The 26119-nt window shown below is 39.1% G+C and overlaps 1 protein-coding gene across 1 annotated transcript; it reads right to left on the reverse strand.

Annotated features, from left to right (window-relative positions):
- Window positions 1-2306: 2306 nt before the first annotated feature.
- LOC139889163 (uncharacterized) lies at window positions 2307-25910 on the reverse strand. Its single transcript, XM_071872126.1, has 4 exons — window positions 25590-25910; window positions 16441-16977; window positions 2553-2684; window positions 2307-2441 (listed from the first exon to the last, which is right to left on the reverse strand). The coding sequence occupies exons 1-4, from the start codon at window positions 25908-25910 to the stop codon at window positions 2307-2309; spliced, it is 1125 nt and encodes a 374-aa protein (XP_071728227.1).
- Between the last annotated feature and the right edge of the window lie 209 nt (window positions 25911-26119).

The following is a 26119-nucleotide window of genomic DNA, read 5'->3' on the forward strand; positions in this document are numbered from 1 at the left end:
GTCTTCACGAATAGCCGAGGTTCTAACTTATTCATCCTTGTCAAAATGTGTGATATCGATATGTAGATCAAGAGCAAGTTCTGATTCCGAGATATTAACATCGGCGCGCTCTACAGAAGTATAGTGAAGCACTAAAAATGAGTGCTTATAAAGCCTTATTTGGGGGTGCCTCACAACAATTATAATGGGTTGAATCGCGCCTTTCGTTATGCAATGCTCTTTTGGAAAATTTGGTTTGATTTTTGCAAAAAGTTTTAACCTTGTTTTACTCTTTGGTCTATTTTGTAGCAAAAACTTTTTGATCTTTTATAGAATTTTATAATCCTTAGTGCTTATAGTCCAGAAAGTTTTAAATTTTGTGAAAAATTTAGTTTACCAACACTTGAGGGTTTTACAAGAATCGTTATGTGCAACATTTACTATCCCACACTTTATAATAACATTGTCCTCAATGTTAAGGATACAGCGTATCCCACACTAAGGTTTTAAAAGAGGCGTTTTGTCATTAGAAGTTTATGTTGATGGGGTTTCCAATCCCACACTTAGTTTTTAATGTGGTATAGTAGTTTGCATATATTCTATTTGAAAAAGTGGTGAAGACGTAGTACTCCCCTATGGTTGCAAGGCGTGTAATCGGATGGTGTGCCAATTTATTATTTCATCAATTCTCGTGCTGGCGTCATACTCGTTGAGTGCGTCCTTACTCCAAGTCGTGCTTCCATCTCGTACGTTCTCGATCGTCATTTGTTTGTGACGTTGTATTCATGCAATTTTATTCTAAATATCATACATACTCAAAAACATAAAGTATTTATGCCCGAAATCGGGCATACAAACATAGAGTAATAAAGTATCATAAGTAATTATCAAAATAGTTAGGAAATAAGGACAGTTATGGCTGAGGTGGAGGGTACGGAAGGGAGTAAGATACACTGGAACGCGGCCTCGTCGGGTTCCTTAAAGCGGACTATCCCTCGTCAGTAATCTCCTCGTCTGTAGTGAATTGTTGTGCCAATTCTGCCGTGTTCATACCCGAGGATATCCTGAACTGTATCTCATCCAATTGTGCGATCAGTCCTGTGAGCGATGAGATGCTCGTGTGAATCATAGGCCCTGTACGCCAACCCATATCTTCCTACAGATCCCTACCCCACTGTGGGTTTACACCCATACAGTTTATAACCTGCATGACTCCCTCAGTCGTATATTAGTTAGCAGCCTGATCCCATACGGAAACCTGAGCGTCTGTGGATGTATCTCTGTGAGTGCTCATGTGGGATGTGTCGAACAGGTTATCGACGAAACCCGGGGCCCCTGTGCTCTGTTCCCTAGGATGAGATGGAATGACTGTACACTGCGTGTAGTGATGCCGAGGTGGAGATGGGGGTCCTGTATACTGATGGCTCGGGCCTGCACCTCTGGGGTCCCTGTGAGATACTAGTACTGGATACTCATGAGGATATGGCGGAACATTGAGTTATCTGCCCACATAATGTGTAAAGTGATCCAGATTCTGAAAGATCGCATGCTGAGCAAACCAACACTCATGTCCGGGTAGATCTTCCATGTGATAGTGGTACGTCGGAAAGCGCGGCCTATCCCCTTCCCCAACTAATGAGTGTCGGCGTGTGTCAGTGGGCTGTCCCTGTGTGGTGAGATCATCCTCATCACGTGGTTGCTGAGAACCTCGCCGTCTCTGACCATCTCTCATCCTCGTATCAGGCCTAAACCCTGTTACTCTTACCCCTAGTAGTGTCTGATCCTCTGAGTCAGGTATTGCCGGATTAGCTGCAATGATTAACTGTTCACCCTCGATACGAATGTACTCCCAAGTGTTCAGTAGCCTATACCCTATCTCTTCTGACTCGGCTCCGATCCTATACCCAAATCTCTCAACACTCCCCAAAGCATGCATCCTACGAAGGAGCTTGGTAACAACGGTTCCCAAAACTGGCACAACTGTTCTCGCGGCATTCCTTTCATTGGTGAATGCCTGGGCTAGAAGGTATGCAACTTGCATATTCTGGTTTTGGATCATGGCGTGCATCAAGTGCATATCATTAATGGTGACGGTACCACCATGTTGGCTTTTTAGTTGAAGGGTTTTGGTGATGAGGTGGTGAAGAATGCGGTGTACGGGATTAGTGAATTTTGAAGCCTTTTTTACTTGACCTCCATGGTTCATTATCGGAGGTGTAGGCGCGCCAGAAAGCTTGATGATCTATGTTGTCCAGGGTGGTGTACCCTCTTTTGAATACAGAACGGTTAAGGTGTGATGTCTTGTATAGTTCCAGATGCCTTGCAAACTACGCAAGAGATAGGTGATACGTCTGATTTTGATGGCAGAAATGGATGCACTCGTGATCGTTGTAATCCTCCTGATCAACGTTCGACTCGAATCTCCAAGTTGCCATAAATTTTGCGTATGGCTCCTCATACACCTTTTCATTTATTTCAAACAGCTTTTTCTAGGCTCTGTTTGTTTTCCTGTATACTGTAAAGTTCAAAATTGCTCTAAGCTCATCGGCTCATCCACACTTTTCCATTATTACCCAGTTGATATATTTGTTGGCCACTTTTTGCCGATTAATCCAGTTTCTCATGAATGGTTCATTGTCTGCTGGATCATCCTGCCCGAGAAGGTAGTGGGGCAACTCATATTCTGCTGGTATATAATTAGCTATCTGCAAAGGTCAAGTAATGTAGGTTATGTTCCAAAATAATAAGACTTAAAATAACACTTAGAATTTAAAAATGCATATATTTTTCGAAAAAAATTCGAAATGAAGGCTTTAAAAATGGCATTTTCCAAATTCATGTTATAGTCAATTATAGTCAATTATAGCCAAAATTATCGCAAACAATATCTAATCTTACTACAAACTTATTTTCAAGCAAAATTCAAAGCGTACCCGTGATTGCAATAAATAATGCTAAAAATAATAATTATAGCGAGTTAGTCGTAATAAGCAGTTTTGATTAAAATGTGATGATTTTCAAGCACACAATGATTCTAATAACCATTTTCGATTACCTTAAATATTTTTAATCATCAAACTTGAGCTATAACATTCTTAAGTCAAGGATTAAAACTGTTTTACCGAAAAATAATCATTTTGTTAAAAACGTACAAAATAAGAAAAGTCAAAGACTAGGCTACATTTTCATTAGCAAGTCAATGATATCTTCATTTAGGCTAGTTTTAATGTAATCCTAAATTTTAAAAACGTTTTAACTATAGGAATAACCCTAATCCCAATTAAGTGTATTTTTACCAAAACGTCAAAATCAAGCAAACAAGCCTACATTGTTTCAAAATTAGTTTCTAAGCATCCTAAATGAAACACTAAGCTTAAATAAGCTAGCAAAATATCAAGTTTTCAAAAATTTCACCAATTCCTAGCCTATAACCTCAACTAACGAATCGAGAGCTAAAAACTATCCAAAATGCTTCAATCGAACCTAAAAACTAACACATAACAATCACATTATCTAACTAAGCATAAATGAATCCAAAATTGGGCATAAAACACAATTTTTCTCAAAAGTCAAAAATTTGACTTTGAGTAAAAACTCGAATTTTAACCGTGAAAGAGTACCTTTTATACCAAATTGATGATGGAAACGTGTTTAGGAGGTACGAGAGAGTCGGATTTGAGCTTTGATTTGTCAAAAATGGTCAAGATTTGAGGTTGGAGAGATGGTGATGGTGTCGTCGGTCGAGGGTCATAGAGAAGAGGAAGAAGAAAAGAAAAGAGAAAGAAGAAAAAGAAAAAAGAAGAAGAAAAGATGGGCCTGTGCAGCTCACGGGCTTATTTTCCCGATCCGACTTGCGAATTTTATATTGTTAAAATTTTAAAATTTTAACTAGATTAATAAAAGATAAATAAAATTTTACTTCGGATTTTAATCCGGTTATTTTTATTAAGAAAACTAAAATTTAAAAGAAAAAGACAAATGGATGGAGTAAAATTAAAATATTTTATTTTATTAAAAACACAAATTACACAGGTTCCACAATTAAGTTCCAGAAATGACGCGGAAAGAAAGATAAGTTTAAAGCTTCTTTGACCATCGAGAGTAGATCAGCGGAGTGTAACAAAAATATTTCAAAATCATTTAGCATTTTACGCTCACGCTTTTGTAAATCTCCGATATCGTCCATAAGTTTAACCAAAGCCCTTCTAACTTTTTTAATGTTCGAAATTCCATCCCTAGGTCCAGTATCTCGATAATTAAGTTCGAAAAGAAGTTTTGACACTGTGTCTTGAAATAAAAGATCTTTCGCGCAGTCAGGATCACCGATAGTAAATTTAAAATTTTCAGATATTTCCTGAATGATCTTTCTTTGCGGAGTCGTGAATGGAAATTTTGACATAGTGAGGATTTGTACGAGTTCAGAATATATTTCCTTTCTTTTTGCGAAGAAATTCTGATGTATTCTTTCCTTGGTAGAATCCATAAAAACTTCAATTAATCTTTTGATGAGAAATGAGGCTGGATCAAAGTAAAAGAAATCTCGGTTTCCATATTTTGAAATAGGGTTAGGTTTCTTGCTTTCAATCCAAAATTCTAATTCCGAAATCATCGCGGCGATATAACGGTTTATATGGATTGGAGAGACTTCCTTATTGCTGAAGTGAGGGAGAAAACTGACGAATGATTCTAGATCGAATTTGAAATCAATTTCTGCATCCGGATACTTGACAAAAATATCATCCCACATTCTTTTAACAGTTTGTGAAAAGAACGAACTTGAGAACGTAGCTCTTTTAACAGATTGTGTAACATCCGTGTTACATCCGTCCCACATCGGTTAGAGAGGGGAACGAAGCATGCCTTATAAGGGTGTGGAGACCTTTCCTAGCATGACGCGTTTTAGGACCACAAGCATAGCAGATCCCATGAGAACTCTGCAGTTAAGCGTGCTCAGGCAAGGGCACTACCAGGATGGGTGACCTCCTAGGAAAGTGTTCGTCGTGTGTGGTTACCAAGAAAAATCCGTGAGCAACCTACAGGGGAGACAAGGTTACGTCCCTATCTCTGCAAAGCGGACAATATCATGCTACGGGGAACGTTTTAACTGGGGTGTTACAGATGGTATCAGAGCCAGGCCCCGGACCAAACGTGCACAGTGAGGACGCTGTGTCCCATTAGGGGGAGGATTGTAACATCTGTGTTACATCCGTCCCACATCAGTTGGAGAGGGAAACGAAGCATGCCTTATAAGGGTGTTGTAACACCCGTTTTTAGTTACGAGTTATTTCGAACGACATTCGAAATACTAGGCATGTAAGTGTATATTTGGATCTCAAATAAATTGGAATTTATGTTCTAAAACCTTACCATTGGATAGTAAATCTCATTACGTTTCCAACGATATTTGATTCGTCAAAAACGGAGTTACGGTTTGAAAGTTACGACCAAAACAAGTTCAGTTTCAGACTCAGTTCATTGGGACTCCGTCCAGATTTTGGGACGCCGTCCAAGCTTTTTGGACGCCGTCCAGAAGGCCTGACGGGCCAACAGCTCTATTTTACTCAAATTAAAAGGGGTATTTGAGTCTTTTCACTTGGGGTCGGTTTGGGATCATCAAAAATGATCTAGAACTCCATTTGGAGCTCATTCTCACCCACACAAAACACTCTCATCTTATTTTAGAGAGAGAGGGTTAATTTAGAGTGAGAAAGCTTGGTTTGGTGAAGAAGATGAGCGTTTCGGGTCAAAGCTCGAGAGTTAAAGTTGTTCCTTTCATTCACGGCTACATTTTGGTAGTATTGGTAAGTCTCAACTCTGAATTTCATTGTTAAGATTCTTGTGTACATTTAGGGTTTGAGCTTATTATTTGTAAAACCCTTTTAGATGATGAAGAGGGTTTATGGAAACCCACTATTTTGATATTTTGCGGGTTTTGAGTTGGTTAATGATTTAAGCATGTTTAAGGTTTGTAAGTGGGGTATAATCACTAGTATTAGTGATTTTAGGAGTGTTGGAACTTGTAAGACCCATTTGGGGGTAAAATGGGTGAATTTGGGTTATGTTGAGATAAGGAAAACCCTAATAGCTATGATCTAGGGTTTGGCCATGTGAATTGAAGTTGTAAGTGTTAAATTGTGTTGATTAGTCATTAATACACTTGTAAATGATGGAAGAATTGTAAATGGGTCATGTTTGGCTAAAATGGTATGTATAAGTGTTGAAATGGGTCAAATGAGTGAAGGTTGACCTAATTGGGTGAAATGGGTATGAAACACCCTAAGTTTATGCTAATTGGTGTTAGTAGACTTACATCACCAGTTTTAGTAATTAAAGATGAGTCTTGGCCATTTTATGGGCGGTTTTAGGTGTGAGTGAGTATTGTGGTTAATTCCACAAGTTGTGTATTGAATGTGTACTTATGTATTAGGTACCTTGCTCGAAGCATACGGAAGTGCTAAATCACCACCGACATGATAAGGTGAGTGGAATAATTATATGCGTAGGTATATAATGTATCTATTTGTTGTAGCGTGAAATGTGTAGTGTCGAGGTGTTAAGACACCATGTTTCACGTGAAGAGTGTAGCATCGAGGTGTTAAGATGCCACTCGGGTGTAGCATCGAGGTGTTAAGATGCCACCTAGGAGTGTAGTGTCGAGGTGTTAAGACACCACTCCGTAAAATAATGAGTGTTGCATCGAGGTGTTAAGATGCCACTCGGGGTGATATGCCGAGGTGTTAAGGTGGCACCCTAGGGGTTAGTGGTGCGAGGTCTTAAGTGCCATAACGGATGTTATGAACACCGATGGCGTTTTCGAGAGCGCCGTTCCCTTGTACTATTGGTTAACCATGGTTATTTGTGTTGTAGCGTAAGCATATTATATTTGTTCATATTATATATGCTTTTGTTATGCTAGCTTGATTATTAGAGGTTATAGCTTGTAATTGTGATGATAAGCTAATTGTGTTGCTAGCATGTATACGGTATGTGAGTAAGTGTTTGCAAGTAGGTATATTATATATGTATGTGTATAATTATTGCATTCACTAAGCCTCAGCTTACCCCTCTCGTTGTTTACCTTTTTACAGGTATTGTGTTATTGATGCTAGCTAGTTGTTAGACTAGACGTGCAGGAGCGGTTGGGCTTGATGGGGTAGCTTTCGGATAATTGGACGAGGATGGGGGTTTTGGTAGTCCCCAGGATTATGCTCTTGGTATCGGGTTGGGTTATAGAGTTCTAATCCGTCTAAAGAGATAAATGGGTCGAAACTGCTACTTTATTTGTAAAACGGGTCATTGTGAGCCCGGGGTTGTAAAACTTGTTTTTATGGTGGCAATATCTTAGTTTTACTTAATATGTCATATTGTGAAAATGGTTTCGTTGAAAAGTGTCGGGGAGCGAGTTTTTCGCTCGCGTGTAAACAAAAACTGATCAGTACTTTTTAGTTCATTGGGACGCCGTCCCAAATCCTTGGACGCCATCCCAGTTGTAAAGGCTTGACGTCGTCCCGATTTCTGGACGCCGTCCAGATGGGCAGTCACAGAAATTTTTTTTTTTGTGTCGTGTTTTTGGTAAATCAATGTTGGGTTGTTACAAGTGGTATCAGAGCATAGTCTAAGGGAATTAGGTGACCTTGGAATAGGTGCCTAGTCTTAGACTTATTGACGGTTGTGCGTTATTTGCGGGACTTGTAGGATTACGGGTCGGATTGAGATTTGTTAGTGCCTTAGAGTAGGTGACTAACTAGGACTTGTTTTTGTCCAAAGTGTGATGATGTGGGGCCTTATTTCGTGAGTAAATTAGTGCCTTAGATTGCTAGTGCCTAATGTAAGTAGTCGAACTTGGACGTTGTTTTAGTGATAGTCACCTAGGTTGTAGGTTGACTTGTTGTTGCGGTGTACTTGTGTACATTTATTATTATATTGTATATAGGTGTATATATATATACAGGTATCTATTTCGTGCGGTGTCCTAGGGACGAATCTATTGGAGAGATTCGAATACTTGGTGGTTTGAGTGATCAAGTTCGTAGTAAGGACTTTGGTCATTCGGGTACTAGGAAATATCGCGTGTTATTTTGTGTGAATGTTGCGTCAGTCCGGATAAAGTACTTTGCGTAACCATGTGAAAATGGTAAGGTACGCATTTGTAATAGTGACCGATCACCATTATTACGAAAGTGTATCTTGACACTAAACATGACATGACAAGTACCGAACGAAGGAGACGTGGCATGGTTGGGGTAGAACGGGATGAATTATGAATCTTTTATTGGTTCCTAGGATATAGTAGTCTCGAGTGATGTGCTTGTTATCACATCAGGTTCTTTGTGAGTCGGGAAGTGTACGATGGAATCGGTTAGTTAAGTGAGCGAGCTAACTCACGAGTTTGGTGCGTGCTTAGCCACCCTAAGTAGTGGGTGCATTATTGAGATTGTAATTGGTTTTAGTTACCCATCGTAACTAGGATGACCGATTTAAGCTTGTGTGTGTGCGACGAGGACTTGAATTCCATAATGGAATGCGACAAGTCTAATGATTGTAGTTTTGAGTTACACTCGGTAGAGTGTGTGGTTAGAGAATCGTGTTAGGATTCTTGTTGTGAGTCGCCTTGGAATTGGCTAATCGAGGAGTCTTCGGGTCGTTAAACTCATGGGAGTGGGACCCGTGTAATGTTGATTACGTTAGTGTGTTGTAGATTATAGGGCAACATTCCTAATGGAATATCCCTTGTAGTAGTGGTTTTATCGAGATGTAGAAGGGTGTAAGACTTGGTATCCCCGAGCATCTCCTTGTGTTAGATGAAGGGCCTCATTAGGCTATATCGTTTGGCCTTGTGGAAACTGCGGGTAGCGTGTAGGAACTTTCGATAAGATAATAAACCGTAAGGTTGTCGGGTAGGTATGACTTCGGGTCATTATTATAGAGAGATGGGTGACATCGGGTGTATGGAACCTAAAGATCGATTTTCTAAAATTCATTTGATTGTGGTGGGAGTCTGCATGACACTGCTTCAGGTGCCTTTTTATACCTGCTAGTGTAATGTTCAACTCCGGTAGTGGTGTGATCACTTTGTGCTTAGGGTGCCCGTGAGATACCCTTGGAAGCATCGGAGATTATAATAGTGATCGACGGGTGATGGTAATTAAACGGTTGCGAAAGTTGAAGTTTAAGAGCATTGTGACGAATACTTCTTATGAAGTGACGGGTGAGCGAATCTTGTTGCTCTTAAGTGATAGACGGGTAAAGATGACCGGTGAGCCGGTGACGGACTTAATGGTCGGTTAGTCCGAAGGGTTTTAATGAAGTGTTGATATTGTGGTGGACGCAATTATGGTGTCAGAATTGGTCACTCTTCTCTATGAGAGTGAGCAATTGTTGATAACGATTCGTCAAGTGGAAGGTCGGGTGATCTCGACTGAGAATCACGACTAAGTAAGCGGCGTGACATATGCCTAGGCTTAGAGGCATATGTAAGACTTTGGTGGAGTTTGCTTTTCGAACGATTAAGGTAGTTAGTTGTGAAGTGTGGTATGAAGGTGCGATTTCATCGCGTGTACGACGTCTCAAGTGATTGTGCATGTCGGCTCTGAGAGCCTAAAGCGAATTTGCGGTGAATTGATGTTTATGACCAACGGTGAGAATGGTCAGGTGTGACGTGGAATTACAATTCCGCAGGATGTTATCATCTTGGCGGTGAGAATAGGGAGATAAATCCTAAGTGGGGGAGTTTTTACTGCCGCCCGAGGAAAACTCCAGTGGTGTTATGTATAGTGAAATGTTGGAGCGTACCATGCTAAGCCTCAATGGGTATTCGGAGCTCCTAACGAGGAAGAGTGACGGGTTGCTAATGTCAACTCGAGATCATGCTTTACGATTGTGAGTTACAACTCGAGAATGTTATGCGTGAAGATTGTGATGATGGGATCGAAGGAAGTGTAAGACTTCCTATATAAGGTGGTCGTGTAGTACCAATGTGCGGTATGAGACCAAATGTGAAGTTTGAGATCCCGGAGAGAGAGAATGAAGTTGTCATTGCGGGTTCTCCCGTAGTGAAAAATCTAGGTTGTCATGAAACCCGGACAGTATAATTGAATGAGAACGAGTTCGATATCGTGGCGAATATCGTATTTTCCCTGTCGGGAAACGCAATCGTGAAGATTGTCAGTGGATTATTCCACTTTATGGACGAATATGAGGCGGAGAGTGTCGATTTTGACTGTCTTACATCGAGACACGCAGATGTTGTTTATTTGCGAGAGTGTGCTCCCTAGAGATGCGACTGTTAGTTGCATTGAAATGTTGAGACCATCCTTAACGGACGGTCTAGGTAGGAAAGTTCACCCGGCGTGGTGAATATTTTTGTGAGTCGTGTGGCGAATTGCGGAAATTTTGTGATGATGATTCGCCGTTGACGGGATTTTGGTATACAAATAGCTTCTATGCTAGTACTAGGAAGCCGTATTGTATGGTTCAGAGGAGAAACCCTATGACGATGTGTTGATGTTTCATCTAATTCGTGGTGTATTATTGTCATCCTGGATTAATCCAGTGACGTATAGTCGTGTGTGGATCGATCGGCGGGAAAGTGGTGCTTCTTAAGTGTTATTGCGGGGTTATTAAAATTTTTTCGTTGAAAGAATGATCCGGTGTAGAGCCGGAGGGAGTTTGGTTCTTGGCCTAAAGAATATTCAGGAATGATCGGTTGAGTAGTACGGTTATGAACCGAATGAGTACGAAATTTTAAGGAAGCATGAATCCTTCTCGATTTGGATTAATGTAAGACTTGGTTCGCGGCGTAGTGAATTTAGAAGATCGCATAGGGCGATATAGTTATGGATGATGCTTTTTGCGTGTTGCAGCCGTGAGAACTTGAAGGAAAATGTGGTATTTTTCGTATTTCCTAAATGAAAATTCTGGACGTTGAGTGTATGAGATATCGTTTATTGCGGTAGTGCACGCTAGTGATCATTAGCGTGTGGTGGGATCTTAGAATTCACGGATGATGTTATGGATGACGGGCTTTGTTGTGTTTTGTAGGAATCGTGACGTGTGACGACAATGGTTGCCGGTGAATTGTCCTTCTACGGTTGTTGTATTATGATGCGTTAGTGCACGAAGCGACGATTCGGATGAGTTTACTACTTGTGTGACTCCGCGTTGGAAGCGAAAATGTTCGTGGGAGAAGTGCTTAACTTCTAGTGTTTGTGCGGATCACAAGGACGTGATCCAATTTAAGTGGGGGAGAGTTGTAACACCCGTTTTTAGTTACGAGTTATTTCGAACGACATTCGAAATACTAGGCATGTAAGTGTATATTTGGATCTCAAATAAATTGGAGTTGATGTTCTAAAACCTTACCATTGGATAGTAAATCTCATTACGTTTCCAACGATATTTGATTCGTCGAACACGGAGTTACGGTTTGAAAGTTACGACCAAAACAAGTTCAGTTTCAGACTCAGTTCATTGGGACTCCGTCCAGATTTTGGGACGCCGTCCAACAATGAAGGTTAGGACGTCGTCCAAGCTTTTTGGACGCCGTCCAGAAGGCCTGACGGGCCAGCAGCTCTATTTTACTCAAATTAAAAGGGGTATTTGAGTCTTTTCACTTGGGGTCGGTTTGGGATCATCAAAAATGATCTAGAACTCCATTTGGAGCTCATTCTCACCCACACAAAACACTCTCATCTTATTTTAGAGAGAGAGGGTTAATTTAGAGTGAGAAAGCTTGGTTTGGTGAAGAAGATGAGCGTTTCGGGTCAAAGCTCGAGAGTTAAAGTTGTTCCTTTCATTCACGGCTACATTTTGGTAGTATTGGTAAGTCTCAACTCTGAATTTCATTGTTAAGATTCTTGTGTACATTTAGGGTTTGAGCTTGTTATTTGTAAAACCCTTTTAGATGATGAAGAGGGTTTATGGAAACCCACTATTTTGATATTTTGCGGGTTTTGGGTTGGTTAATGATTTAAGCATGTTTAAGGTTTGTAAGTGGGGTATAATCACTAGTATTAGTGATTTTAGGAGTGTTGGAACTTGTAAGACCCATTTGGGGGTAAAATGGGTGAATTTGGGTTATGTTGAGATAAGGAAAACCCTAATAGCTATGATCTAGGGTTTGGCCATGTGAATTGAAGTTGTAAGTGTTAAATTGTGTTGATTAGTCATTAATACACTTGTAAATGATGGAAGAATTGTAAATGGGTCATGTTTGGCTAAAATGGTATGTATAAGTGTTGAAATGGGTCAAATGAGTTAAGGTTGACCTAATTGGGTGAAATGGGTATGAAACACCCTAAGTTTATGCTAATTGGTGTTAGTAGACTTACATCACTAGTTTTAGTAATTAAAGATGAGTCTTGGCCATTTTATGGGCGGTTTTAGGTGTGAGTGAGTATTGTGGTTAATTCCACAAGTTGTGTATTGAATGTGTACTTATGTATTAGGTACCTTGCTCGAAGCATACGGAAGTGCTAAATCACCACCGACGTGATAAGGTGAGTGGAATAATTATATGCGTAGGTATATAATGTATCTATTTGTTGTAGCGTGAAATGTGTAGTGTCGAGGTGTTAAGACACCATGTTTCACGTGAAGAGTGTAGCATCGAGGTGTTAAGATGCCACTCGGGTGTAGCATCGAGGTGTTAAGATGCCACCTAGGAGTGTAGTGTCGAGGTGTTAAGACACCACTCCGTAAAATAATGAGTGTTGCATCGAGGTGTTAAGATGCCACTCGGGGTGATGTGCTGAGGTGTTAAGGTGCCACCCTAGGGGTTAGTGGTGCGAGGTGTTAAGTGCCCTGACGGATGTTATGAACACCGATGGCGTTTTCGCGAGCGCCGTTCCCTTGTACTATTGGTTAACCATGGTTATTTGTGTTGTAGCGTAAGCATATTATATTTGTTCATATTATATATGCTTTTGTTATGCTAGCTTGATTATTGGAGGTTATCGCTTGTAATTGTGATGAGAAGCTAATTGTGTTGATAGCATGTATACGGTATGTGAGTAAGTGTTTGCAAGTAGGTATATTATATATGTATGTGTATAATTATTGCATTCACTAAGCCTCGGCTTACCCCTCTCGTTGTTTACCTTTTTACAGGTATTGTGTTATTGATGCTAGCTAGTTGTTAGACTAGACGTGCAGGAGCGGTTGGGCTTGATGGGGTAGCTTTCGGATAATTGGACGCGGATGGGGGTTTTGGTAGTCGCCAGGATTATGCTCTTGGTATCGGGTTGGGTTGTAGAGTTCTAATCCGTCTAAAGAGATAAATGGGTCGAAACTGCTACTTTATTTGTAAAACGGGTCATTGTGAGCCCGGGGTTGTAAAACTTGTTTTTATGGTGGCAATATCTTAGTTTTACTTAATATGTCATATTGTGAAAATGGTTTCGTTGAAAAGTGTCGGGGAGCGAGTTTTTCGCTCTCGTGTAAACAAAAACTGATCAGTACTTTTTAGTTCATTGGGACGCCGTCCCAAATCCTTGGACGCCGTCCCAGTTGTAAAGGCTTGACGTCGTCCCGATTTCTGGACGCCGTCCAGATGGGCAGTCACAGAATTTTTTTTTTTTTGTGTCGTGTTTTTGGTAAATCAATGTTGGGTTGTTACAGGTGTGGAGACCTTTCCTAGCATGACCCGTTTTGGGACCACAAGTACAGCAGATCCCATGAGAACTCTGCAGTTAAGCGTACTCAGGCAAGGGCACTACCAGGATGGGTGACCTCCTGGAAAAGTGTTCGTCGTGTGTGGTCGCCAAGAAAAATCCGTGAGCAACCTACGGGGGAGACAAGGGTACGTCCCTATCTCTGCAAAGCGGACAATATCATGCTACGGGGAACGTTTTACCTGGGGTGTTACAGATTGATTTGAAATGTTGAGAACGGGAAGTCTGAGGAATAGAGGTGCCTAATGAATTCTCTATAGACGTCTAACCTTCTACTAGGATTTAACAGATTTCCAGTAAACGGAGCTTTTATTTTATCAATGTGTCGTTTCTCTTTGGGATTAAATTCAAACAAGTCTGGATAATTGAAAATAGTTGGATATTCTTCCCGTATTTCATCTTCCATAATCAGGAGTTCCTTAAGACTAATCCTCCCTTTTGGATCGTGAAGAGGGTTGAATCCTGGTTCATTTGAGTAAAACTTATCCAAAAGCAATGAAATCTCTAAGTCAGATGAAATTATCCGGCTTCTTAGACTACATGGATCAAGAACTAATTCTTGATGAGATTCATCAGGGTTTAGATTTGTTTTGGTTTTATAAAGAAAAACTTCGCCGATTTCAGAAGTCGTGGGAGAGCAACTACCTTTCGCACTTTCTTCGTAGTCGGTTAAGTTTGAACTGGAATCTACAGAAATTAATACCATAATTAATATTTTGTTTTTGTAGTTTTAAAAAAAGGGTTTTACTATAATGGCGACTTTAAATCCTATACCGACAAACTCCCTGTTTGTTAAGCTTGTGTGTTTCTTATCAATTTATCTTTGAAACAAGTGGACAGGCTGACAACAGAGAGGCAGGATCCTTTTGGTTCCAATATAATTGGAGACTGTTCGGAAAATCCAACAACCAAGTCCGTTTATAATTATCTTTCTTAGACACCACTCAAGAGTCACAGATATTTTGACAGAATCAATGATTACCTTAACAGACAGAAAATAAGGTCCCTGGCAGCGGCGCCAAAAACTTTACTTCTACTTATGATATGGCCAAAACGGACGGTTTTATTTGTGCAGTGTCATTAGGTCACAACACGTCTGAATCAGCTACCAAAAGAGAATAAGGGTTTTATCATTTATATTTAGCTGGGGTTTCCTAGCTATAACTCACCTACTTGTCTTGCTTTTAACAAGTAAGTGGTAAATATAACTCAGGTTCGTATTTTTATATGTTTGCTCAGTAACGTGGGACAAAAGTGCCTATATAGTTAACCCTAGTGACAAGAGGCGATAGATTAAGATTAACTAATAATACGGTAATTTAACTGGAAAGATAAAGATAGATAGGTATGGAGAATAGAATTCTGATGTTGAATTATCACAAGAGTTCAACTTCCTAGAATAAACACTAAACCTCAATCAACTAGGCTATGAACCTAACTGATTTGTCACTAAGAGTTTAGGCTTTGAAGATTCTGGCTAAGACGGATATCCCTACTCCTAACGTTAACCTAAAAGGGTTTAAACGACCTTATGGATAGAATCCTAGGTACATGAACAAAGTGGTATACCCATAAAGGAAAGTCTCAGCTTTTCTTAATCCTAGTTGGTCTAACTAAAGCAATATTCCACCGCTTAACACTACACTATGCATTAACATTAACAGACGTGCAATCTTAGATATTCTAAGGTACTGCTAATTGGATTAGAGGCCTCTCCTTTGCGATCACTTATTCAACCCCGGATCATCTTACAACATCTGAAGAATGTTGCTTCTGACGTGAATCATGCTTTTGAGTAAGCCAGTGTTCACTGAACTCTATGCTGCCTACTATAATCACAACCTAAATGGGAAGCTCTTCTTTGACGAATAAATGGTTATTCGTGCGTAGGTATTATATCCCTATTGTGACGTTAAGCACAACTACTTACCTTGTATCCTAGGGTTGATCAGGTCCTAATACTAGGTTATAGCAACGTGAATAAGCAGAAAGGGTGATCCGTAAATTAAACTTCTAAACCGTCCGGGTTTCAGCATAACAATAGGATAAGTTTCAGATAAATTATTCAACATATAATAAACATTCGTAACAGATAGATAGGCATGCAAGATGAAAGCAACTTAAAATAACAAGATAACCTCATTAAATTAAGGAAAGCGTTCACCGTTTACAGACGAGATCTGGACCATTACAAGTGCTGACATCCTCTAGACCGCTCCTATTACAATCTTCGGCGTTCGCCTCCGGGTACTTAATTTCCCGCTCGAAGGTGAGAAGGCCTTGAAAGCTCTAGTGAGAGAAAGTGTATTGTAGTGAGAGAGTGAGGAGAGGTGTGTTGGAATTGGATGACAAAAAGCCTTTAAATAGACTTGGATTTTTGCCTGCAAACGGCTGGTAGGCCGTTTGGCAGGCCGTTTGCAGGGGCCGTTTGCCAGACCAGCCCGTTTGCAAGGGCCGTTTGCCCTGGCCGTTTGTGAGCCAGGCAGGCCGTTTGGCAAGCCGTTTGGTAGGCCGTTTGGCAGGCCTTTTGGCTTGCCTGGTCAGCTAATTTTCCTGGATTGTAACTTGATTTCTTTTCTTTCACCGTTTTCTCTATAGAATCTTCGTTTTAGCTTCATTTCTCTTGATTCTTCTTGCATCATCTTTGTAATTACTTTATCTGCATATTTAACCAAAAAAGCGATTATTTTGTCGATAAAGTTTTGAACTTTATGCTTTTTGGGATTCAATATCGGGGATAAAAACATGACGTTTTAGCCGATATCAGTTCTCCCACACTTGGGGTTCTTACCTTTATGAACTTCTCATGACAATCAAGATTAGCTCTATTATGATTGAGCCAATCCATACCCACCAAGACATCAAATTCACCCAAAATAATAGGAACCAAGTCTATATCAAACCTCTCGGTTCCGAAATCAATAACACAATTTTTATATACCCCATTAGCCACCGAGAACCTACCATCCGCGATCTCAACTTGTAAAGGAAAGTCTCGATGACATACGGGCCAATCTAAAGTAGCCGCATATTTTAAAGAAACATATGACCTATCGGCACCACTATCAAACAGAACCTTAGCGGGTTTAGAGTTAACCAAGAAAGTACCTGAAACCACCTCGTTGGACTTCCTAGCATCATCGGTAGTCATCGTGAAATTTCGACCCCTCGCAGGCCCCGTCGCCTTTTCTGAACGTTTGGTGTTATCATTGCTCTTTTCCCCCAAACTCAAATCAGGACACTCGAATTTTTGATGACCCTCTTTTCGGAAATTAAAGCAAGTGATCTTACTAGCAGGAGGGTTAGTACAATCATGAGAATAGTGCCCCTTTTGGCCACAATTGAAACAAGTAGGAGTGTTGTAACATCCTCAACCGGGCCAAGCTGTAAGATTACAAGTTTAAACCTTAAGTATATGTTGTGTTATTATATTCTTTTTTATTTTTATTTAATGTTTATTATCATTTGATAATGTGGTTAGGACCAGTTTGTGATAAGGGTCACAGAACAGGTTTGTTTATTTAATTTGGACTTCGTTTGGATTGCCAAATGATGTACGAAAGATATCAGATAACTGATAAATACCCGTGTGTTGCACAGTGGGGAATTTAACCCAATTAAGTGACTATAGTGCTGCTTCCCTTCTCATTTTTTAGACTTTTCCAAACACACACCCGTACTTACTCTTTCACCTAACCAAAACACTAATTGCTTGATCTTGTTCTTGAGCTCAAATTAATCATATCTTCTTGTTCTCTGTGATTTTGTGATCAATTTAAGGTAAGCTTCTCTTCGATTCATGTATTGATTCTTGCTTAAATTGGATTTTTGTGTTCTTAAGTAAAAGTTAGGTTTTGAGGCTTGATTCTTGATCTTAAGTGTTTTTTTATGCTCAATTGTTGTTAGTAATAGCTTATATATAGTTTATATGATGTTTTGGAAGTGGTTTTGGTGTTAGATCTTGCAAAAATCATGATTTTGGGTCAAAAAATGCGAAAACACGTTTGAGGCTCAACCACGAGGTTGAGGACTCACTCGCACGACTGAGGTTTCGTCCGCGCGAGTGAGCACTTGTCAGCTTTTGATAAAATTGAAAAGGGCGTAACTTTCAAACCGTAACTCCATTTTTGATGAATCAAATATCGTTGGAATTGTATTGAAGAGTACTTTTCAATGATAAGATTTTAAGAATCTAGATCAAAATTTATTTTGGTCAGAAGAAGGGATTTTATTGTGTATGTCTTGTTTTGTACTCGTTTAGCGTCGATAATGATCGGGTTTATGATGTAGGCTTATTATATAGTGAATATATGATGATATGTGTTAATTTACTGTATGTATTGATGTTTATGTTGTACATCTTGAGTTGAAACCCGTTTAAACAGCTGCTGCTACTGTTCTTCATCACTCGCACGAGTGAGCCTTCACCCGTACGGTTAGGGTGATCAACCGTGTTATGAACCGTGCGAGTGAGTGGTTATGGAGAACTATTGTGTTGGGTAATATGATACATACAGTTGGGATGTGACTCGTACGAGTCACTGGTCACTCATGTGGTGAACCGTACGGATCATTTAATTCTTTGATGGGTGTTCAGTCATAGACCAAATGTACGAGTAAGTTGTCAACCACACGGTTGAGTGTTCTCAAATGTGCGAGTGAGAGTGTTACTCGTACGGTTAGTGGACCATTCATTAAGTGCTTAAGTGTTGGTATTTGATAATATGACCTAGTTTATAGTATAAATTGATAATATTGTCGTATTGTTAGTAATTGGGATACGATTTATTAATTTGTAAGTACTATTCTCAGGTGATATAGATGAGGAGAAGACTCAGTAACATTAGACTACTGAGTTTAGCTGGTAATCGGTGAGTGGGACTAATTTGAGAACATAGTATAGAGTAGCATGTTATATTATGATTGCCATGCTTGATAGCTATACTTACTGATACAATTAGTTAGTACGTTGTGATGGCTGCATGTTGGTTGATGCTTGTCTGCTGGAGCCCAGTACGTCCCTATTGTGTGGTGGCCTCGGTAGGAGAGATCAACCTGCGGGTTAGGTTCCTCGTGTGGTGGCCTAAACAATCGTGGTGTATAGACGCGTCCATCACGTGTGGATTATATATCTATAACACGGTGGTGGAGGAACTTCTGGTAAGCCCCAGTCCAATCAGCTGGTGGTTAATGGTTTGGTCGAGCCGCCAGGGTCTCTGTAGATGGCACTTGGGTGATGTTTGTGTGTTAGATTTTGTGACATGATTAGTACGACAGTTCCTGTATACTATTGCATGTAGTTAGTTGTACTCACTTAGCTTCGTGCTAATTCCCCTCCATCTCCTCCCTGCAGGTTATAGCTTTGTAAATATTGCTTTTGGGAGAAGACGGGCATGATAATGTTATGTTTGACAGTGTTTAACTCTGATGAAGTCTTTTATCATATGAATTGTGTTCTTTTATAAACCGAATGTAATTACGTCTTTTCCGTTTAAAACATGTATTTTGTTATGTGATCACGTGACACTGTTATGGTGTATTTGGTAATTAATAAATAAATGCTTTAGCCACGTATAAAAAAAATAGCGGTGTCACAAGTTGGTATCAGAGCTTAGTTTGGCAGCATGTGCATTGTGATTTAAATGCCATGTTCCCAAACTTAGTCGAGTCATGTCAAACATAACATGCTGGGGATGAGTTAAGTGAGTATTAGGACAGGTTATGCGTTAGTTGTTAGTACTAACATGTGTTATACTAAGCCTTGGTGTGAGATATTGTGCAGTACAGGTATGGTTGATAATGATGGTAGTGCTGTGGACGCCAACGCCCCCAGAATAGTCAGAGCTGCAGAGTACGGATGTATATCGGGTGAAGAACCTCGGGGATAGATGTCAAAGATGTAAGGACGGTTACCAAAAGTTAAGGGCAGATAATACATTTAAGTGAAGTAAGTTTAAGTGTACTCAGATATTGTACCTTTAGATCAGGCGACCTAGTCAGTGTCAAGTGGGTATACCATTTTCTGCTTAGATGTAATCATGGTGGATAATATTTTAGTTACTGATGATGCAACTTCGACAACAGTTCGACAACCATACTATTATCTGATACAGAAGCATTCGTCGCTAGTAGTAAAAGTAATAAAATAATGATAATAATAAAGAAAAGGATTTTTTTGGACGGAGTTGGTGTACTCAACCTATTGGGTATTCCAGGTTAAATCGATCAGTGAATTAGGAAGTTTATTGGATTTAATCAAGTAGAAGGATTAAGATGAAATGATATGGGTTCTTTGTAAAAGATGAGGAGTGACAGGAACAGATTGTTCTACTTCGGGATATGATTCCTACTTGCGATGTTAAATGTGGGATGTGGTATGATAAATCAGGAGGCGAAGTTGGATTCTTGCAGAGATAATATATATATATATATATATATATATATATATATATATATATATATATATATATATATATATATATATATATATATATATATATATATATATATGATTTATCAACTTATCGGACACAAAGCGTTACAGTGTTCGGCAAATCAGAGATTGAGTCCTGGGGTGGGGTCCGGGGCACAGACTTTATCATCCGGTGATCTTCTACTCTTGTTGTCGGTCAGGAGAGGAGAAACTGCACAGATGATATAGTTGGAGCATGTTAGATGTTGACAGAGGCTTGTGATACATAAGACGACTTAAATACCGGTACGTGTTTTATTACATTTTGTAATTTGTTAGTGCATGTTGTAAGTCGTCATTTATGGATATGTATGCTTCATAATTGTTTTTTGATTTTGTAGTGGAAACTGTTAAATGGCCTTAGAAAAGTTTCCTGTTTAGCTGGTACATAGTGGCTTAGTTACTGTAGCGTGTTTACATGCTAGTTTGGATTTGCTACTTTTATTGTATGCAACATGTTAGATTTGTTAAGTACCATGCTTTAGGTATTGGTTAGTATGACTGATTTTGATTGGCCTGTTAGTCCGGAGTTGATATGATACTGATATGCGTACTTTGGTTGTATTAATTAAGACTTGTAAGAAGTCTTTCTCTTTACCATAGACCGTTGACTGGTTGGACACACGTAGTGACCAATAGGGACTGTTTAGTTAGTAGTTCCCTTATTTCTTGACCCGAGACTTGTACCTTAGTTTGTGGCCGTATGATATGTAGTCTGTAGGTTTACAGAATGTGACTGAAACAGTAGGTGACTAGCCTAGTAGTGATATTATATGCTTGGACTTGTTGTGTGGAACCTGTAGGGTTGTCAAGTAGAACTATCTTCCTACTTTGGTTTAACATGACCTGGTGTATGGTCCTTAGAAGTTTATTGGGGGAGGCTTTCCTTATTTGGTCTCTTGAGGAGATAGAGACAGACTTTGACTTGACTTTAGATTGTATAATAACTGTACTGTTGACTTCAAGATCAGTGTAAGTGTCAGATGATGTTTTGGGAATATTGTGGCTAGTATTTTCTTAGAGTAAATTGGTATGGTTTGACCATGATTATTTCCAACGGTAGTGAGATCTCGTTAGTTGCCAGTTGTGACTATATACGGTGGGAATGTGGGTGGCGAACCGTGTGAACTCTTTAGAGAATATGTGACTTTTGACTTGGAATTGTGATTGGAACATCGTTGGAATTGCATGGTATGATTTAATATATTCCTATACTTTGAGAGTTGTGTGACATTTGTACTTGACGATTGTAATCTCTAGGGATATGAATGGTAATGATGGGGTTAGTTATTGGTTGATGATATCATGTTCTGAGAGAACTATAACTTCTTTATTTAATAGTTGTAACTGTAGAGGAATTGAGTACAAATGTCAGGATTTACCAGTGTGTTTGCAAAAGTGGATCAGTTGGGTAAATTTGAACAGTGTGATTGTGACAGGTGCGTTAGTATACTGAGATAGTTGTAATCAGATGATTCAGTTAGAAACTTTACGTTAGAATAAATTTGTATTAGTGGATTGTAACTATCAGTGACCAGAGGAACATACTGTGATAGATTGACAGACTTGATTAGGGTCTTGCTCTGAAATACTCGAAATGAAAATATGATTTAGGATGATATATTACGTCTGGCCAACAAAAATACATCATGGTAAATCATGCAGTAGTTTTGGGAGTCAGAGGAGACGTAGCAAGTGATGAATAAGATGATAATTGATGTTTTGTATATATATGGTTTCGATGGATTATAAACTATAGTTTGATTATGTATATATGAAATCTTCTTAAAGAAAGAAACTTGATGGATAATGATTGATATTTATTAGTGGAATTTCCTTTAATGTCGGTTTATTGAGATTTTTCAGAGGATTTTGATCAGAAGTTGACTTTCAGATTTGGTATTGATCGTTGGACTAGAATTAGATATTGGTTTATTATTGGTTAAACATTGTTAAATTGCAAATCTTGATGGAGTTTTAACCAAGTGATAATCTTACTGAGGTAGCGTGTGGTGTCCGATTTGTATGCTGATGTTATTTGATGGATATAACTTGTTACTAACCGTGTCATAACAGTATAAGTGGATATCCGTTAGTATAAATCATTGATGGTATGATTGAAAATGGTTTGAGAATTGTGTTTGTAATAATTCTTATTGTTGAAGAGATGATCAGAGATATATTCTAGTCGACGGATTATTGAGTATATATAATAATATTCTTGCGAGAATTGTGGTTAAATTCTTAAATAACGGCTTAGTAATGGGTATGTAACTACAAATTTGGGTAAGTTTAGTGAACCAGTGTCGACATTGTGGTTCAGTAATTGCGGGAATTGATTGAACAAGTGTTTTCAAGTAATGTGATGATGACGAATTGATGGTTTAGATGAATTGAATTGGAAAATTTGATGGAGTTATCTAATAGGTAATCTCGTAACCTGATGATATGGTTTACATATGATGGATTAAAAGTGGATTTCCATTCGTCTTTATGATGTGCGATGTGCAATGGTCGTTCTAATGTAGAACTTTTTTTGTGTAGGATTGACGGAAACCAAGATGTTAGTGATAATTGATGGGTTAAATGGTGAACAGTTACCTATGACTGGGAAAAAAAGTGTGAAAATTTATTAGAATCGATGACGGATCGATGTATTGTCTATGAGTTGTTTCCTGTTTAAAAGGAGTTTAACGGTAGATGGTATTGAACTGATGAGTTGTTATCCTTTTATCTTAGAACTCGGATAGAAAATGACTTGCGCAGTTTTTGGAATATGATTGACCGATGGTACTTACTTATGTGTGAAAGAGAAGAGTGTGATACTATGGTCAATAGTGTAGTAAATTGTCTGACTATTGTGTTGTATGATTGGAATTTAGTGAATTAGATGAATATCTGTTGCATGTACTTAGAAATTTTTAAGAAGGATAACTGCGTAAAAGAGATTGATGCTTTGACAAAATGAGTAATTTGTTGATTTTGTTGATGTGAAGGACCCTGGTGGTGATTTAACCGACTATGTGTGTTAGAGTACATGTGTATCGTACGTTTGATTAGCACTTAAATTAGAGAACAGTGAATGTGAATAGAACCCGTGACTTTGTTTGTTGTGGTAGACCAGATTTCGAGGACGGAATCTTCTTAAGGGGGGAAGATTTGTAACATCCTCAACCGGGCCTAGCTGTAAGATTACTAGTTTGGCCTTAAGTATATGTTGTGTTATTATATGCTTTTTTATTTTTATTTAATGTTTATTATCATTTGATAATGTGGTTAGGACCAGTTTGTGACAAGGGTCACAGAACAGGTTTGTTTATTTAATTTGGACTTAGTTTGGATTGCCAAATGATGTACGAAAGATATCAGATAACTGATAAATACCCGTGTGTTGCACAGTGTGGGAATTTAACCCAATTAAGTGACTATAGTGCTGCTTCCCTTCTCGTTTTCTAGACTTTTCCAAACACACACCCGTACTTACTCTTTCGCCTAACCAAAACCCTAATTGCTTGATCTTGTTCTTGAGCTCAAATTAATCATATCTTCTTGTTCTCTGTAATTTTGTGATCAATTTAAGGTAAGCTTCTCTTTGATTCATGTATTGATTCTTGCTTAAATTGGATTTTTGTGTTCTTGAGTAAAAGTTAGGTTTTGAGGCTTGATTCTTGATCTTAAGTGTTTTTTATGCTCAATTGTTGTTAGTAATAGCTTATATATAGTTTATATGATGTTTTGGAAGTGGTTTTGGTGTTAGATCTTGCAAAAATCATGATTTTGGGTCAAAAAACGCGAAAACAGCGAGCTGGAATCTTCTAACAGCTCCCACACTTCTGACAGGTCACTCGTACGAGTGACCACGTGTTTGAGGCTCAACCACGCGGTTGAGAACTCACTCGCACGAGTGAGGTCTCGTCCGCGCGAGTGAGCACTGGTCAGCTTTTGGTAAAATTGAAAAGGGCGTAACTTTCAAACCGTAACTCCGTTTTTGATGAATCAAATATCGTTAGAATCATATTGAAGAGTACTTTTCAATGATAATGTTTTAAGAATCTAGATCAAACTTTATTTTGGTCATAATAAGGGATTTTATTGTGTATGTCTTGTTTTGTACTCGTTTAGCGTCGATAATGACCGGGTTTATGATGTAGGCTTATCATATAGTGAATATATGATGATATGTGTTAATTTATTGTATGTATTGATGTTTATGTTGTACATCTTGAGTTGAAACCCGTTTAAATAGCTGCTGCTACTGTTCTTCATCACTCACACGAGTGAGCCTTCACCCGTACGGTTAGGGTGATCAACCGTGTTATGAACCGTGCGAGTGAGTGGTTATGGAGAACTATTGTTTTGGGTAAGATGATATGTACGGTTGGTATGTGACTCATACGAGTCACTGGTCACTCGTGTAGCGAACCGTACGGATCATTTAATTCTTTGATGGGTGTTCAGTCATAGACCAAACGTACGAGTAAGTTGTCAACAGCACGGTTGAGTGTTCTCAAACGTGCGAGTGGGAGTGTTACTCTTACAGTTGGTGGACCAGTCATTAAGTTCTTAAGTGTTGGTATTTGATAATATGACCTAGTTTATAGTATAAATTGATAATATTGTCGTATTGTTAGTAATTGGGATACGATTTATTAATTTGTAAGTATTATTCTCAGGTGATACAGATGAGGAGAAGACTCAGTGACATTAGACTACTGAGTTTAGCTGGTAATCGGTGAATGGGACTAACTTGAGAACATAGTATAGAGTAGTATGTTATATTATGATTGCCATTCTTGATAGCTATACTTACTGATACAGTTAGTTAGTACGTTGTGATGACTGCATGTTGGTTGATGCTTGTGTGCTGGAGCCCAGTGCATCCCTATTGTGTGGTGGCCTCGGTAGGAGAGATCAACCTACGGGTTGGGTTCCTCATGTGGTGGCCTAGTAAATCGTGGTGTATATATATGTGAATGACACGTCCGTCGCGTGTGGATTATATATATACAACACGGTGGTGGAGGAACTTCTGGTAAGCCCCAGTCCGATCAGCTAGTGGTTAATGGTTTGGCCGAGCCACCAGAGTCTCTGTAGATGGCACTTGGGTGATGTTTGTGTGTTAGATTTTATGACATGATTAGAATGACAGTTCCTATATACTATTGCCAGTAATTAGTTGTACTCACTTAGCTTCGTGCTAATTCCCCTCCATCCCCTCCCTGCAAGTTGTAGCTTTGTAAATATTGCTTTTGGGAGAAGACGGGCATGATAATGTTATGTTTGACAGTGTTCAACTCTGATGAAGTCTTTTATCATATGAATTGTGTTCTTTTGTAAACCGAATGTAATTACGTCTTTTCCGTTTAAAACATGTATTTTGTTATGTGATCACGTGACACTGTTAAGGTGTATTTGGTAATTAATAAATAAATGCTTCCGCCACGCATAAAAAAAAATAGCGGTGTCACAAGTGTAGCCTCCCGGTCCCTCTTTTTCACACTTCCAACACTTTCGACCCCACTTTTTGCCTTTTTGCCCGGAGCACTACTAGCCTCAAACTTCCTCTTATTAAAAGAAGCATCACCTACTTTCGGAACATCGGACTCAAAGCCCTTAGCCACATTAAATAACTCGGAGAAGGCTATAACGTAACCAAGACTAATCTTCATACGCATATCATCATTCAAGGTCTTATGGAAGTCCTCCATCAACATACGGTCATTCCCGATATACTCGGGGCAAAATCGAACCTTAGTAAGAAAAGTAGCCTTTAGAATGTTTAGATCCATCGACCCTTGCCTCAAACTTCGCAACTCATTCCGAATTCAGGTAAGATCGGCTTGAGTGCGATACTCTAAGAAGAACTCGGTCTTGAAATCATCCCATGACAAACTCATAAAAGGCCCTTCATCCATCACTAAAATTTTATCATCCAACCAAGTCTTAGCCGCACCCTTTAATAGGCTCGTAGCAAGCCTTGTCTTTTTTATCGGGTGGA

This window comes from Rutidosis leptorrhynchoides, chromosome 2 (genome assembly GCF_046630445.1).
Source record: "Rutidosis leptorrhynchoides isolate AG116_Rl617_1_P2 chromosome 2, CSIRO_AGI_Rlap_v1, whole genome shotgun sequence".
NCBI classification, from domain to species: Eukaryota; Viridiplantae; Streptophyta; class Magnoliopsida; order Asterales; family Asteraceae; genus Rutidosis; species Rutidosis leptorrhynchoides.